This window comes from Pygoscelis adeliae, unplaced genomic scaffold (genome assembly GCF_000699105.1).
Source record: "Pygoscelis adeliae isolate BGI_AS28 unplaced genomic scaffold, ASM69910v1 Scaffold239, whole genome shotgun sequence".
Classification (NCBI taxonomy): domain Eukaryota; kingdom Metazoa; phylum Chordata; class Aves; order Sphenisciformes; family Spheniscidae; genus Pygoscelis; species Pygoscelis adeliae.
Window position 1 is genome coordinate 353455 of NW_008825537.1, and position 1187 is coordinate 354641.

Genomic DNA, 1187 nt, shown 5'->3' on the forward strand with positions numbered 1-1187 from the left:
GGGAGCCGGTGGTGCGGTATGGGGGCTCGGCACAGCTGAACTGCTCCCTGGCCTGCACGGGGGGTACGGTGCAGTGGAAGGGGCTGGACACCAACCTGGGGAGCATCACCTCCTTCCCCACCCACAGCATCCTGCATGTCAGCAGCGCCGTGGTCGCCACAGGGGGCACCAAGATCTGCCAGGGGACCTGCCACGGGCAGCGCTACCAGCACGCTGTCAACCTGAAGGTCTACGGTAAGCATCCCCCAGCCTGTCCCTCACTACCTCCCCAGCAACGTCCTGCATCCCCTGAGGCAGCCTGCTTCCTCATGAGCAGCAGTGCCAAAAATCACCGCTTGACGCTGCAATTCCTCTCTCAGCCTTCCCGGAGACGCTGCAGCTGGAGGTGGACCCCCCCACCCTGGAGCCGGAGCAGCCCGCCAGCCTGCGCTGCTTGGCCCAGCAGGTGTACCCGCTCACGGGGCTGGTGCTCACCTGGTACCGGGGGGACCAAGCGCTGAAGGAGGCAGACTTCGATGTCATGGAGACCGACGAGGAGCTGTTTGACATCATGTCCACGCTGCTGGTGGCCGGGAAGGAGGTGGGAGAAGGGGTGGAATTCAGGTGCCAGGTGACGCTGGACATAGGGCAGGAGACCTTCACCCGGGTGGCATCTGTGATCGTGAGCACTGGGGGTGAGTGCCGGGGTGAAGCTGGGGACTTGGGTTCGCACGCTGCCCCGTCCGCTGAGCTGACCCCCCATTGCCCTGTGCTGCTTGAAATAGTTTTGCTGGAATGGGAGCGGCCCGCATTTCTGCACTGCTCTGTAAATCTCCTGGCCCCATCCCTGTCCCCGTCCCCACTGCTGTGCCAGCAGTGCCTGTTTGCTCCTGCTCGCTGCCTCTCCCTGCCCAGGGCTGGCTGCATTCGTGGGGTGGTGTGGGCGGAGGGGGCTGTCACCCCATGGGGATAACATGTGCCAGAGAGGCCCCGTTGTGGCTCTGAGCCGCGGCGAGGCCGCCCATGACCTGCTGTGTTCGCAGCTGTGACGGAGCAGCCTGTGGCCATGGCCACCTCCACAGGGAGCCCCCGGACAGCGGCGGCTACGACGGGGAGCCCCAGCACAGCCAGGCCCGTGCCCACTACGGCACTGCCCCCAGAGCCGAGTGTCCCCACGTATGATCCCACCACAGCCCTGACCACCACAC

The 1187-nt window shown here is 65.6% G+C and overlaps 1 protein-coding gene across 1 annotated transcript in view; it reads left to right on the top strand.

Moving 5' to 3' along the window:
* Window positions 1-1187, top strand: part of LOC103923483 (mucosal addressin cell adhesion molecule 1-like) — a 5405-nt gene that overhangs the window by 2024 nt on the left and 2194 nt on the right. Inside the window, exons 2-4 of the mRNA XM_009331845.1 lie at window positions 6-234; window positions 360-674; window positions 1023-1171. Of these exons, the coding sequence (XP_009330120.1) occupies window positions 6-234; window positions 360-674; window positions 1023-1171 (693 nt within the window). The remainder of the gene's footprint in view (window positions 1-5; window positions 235-359; window positions 675-1022; window positions 1172-1187) is intronic.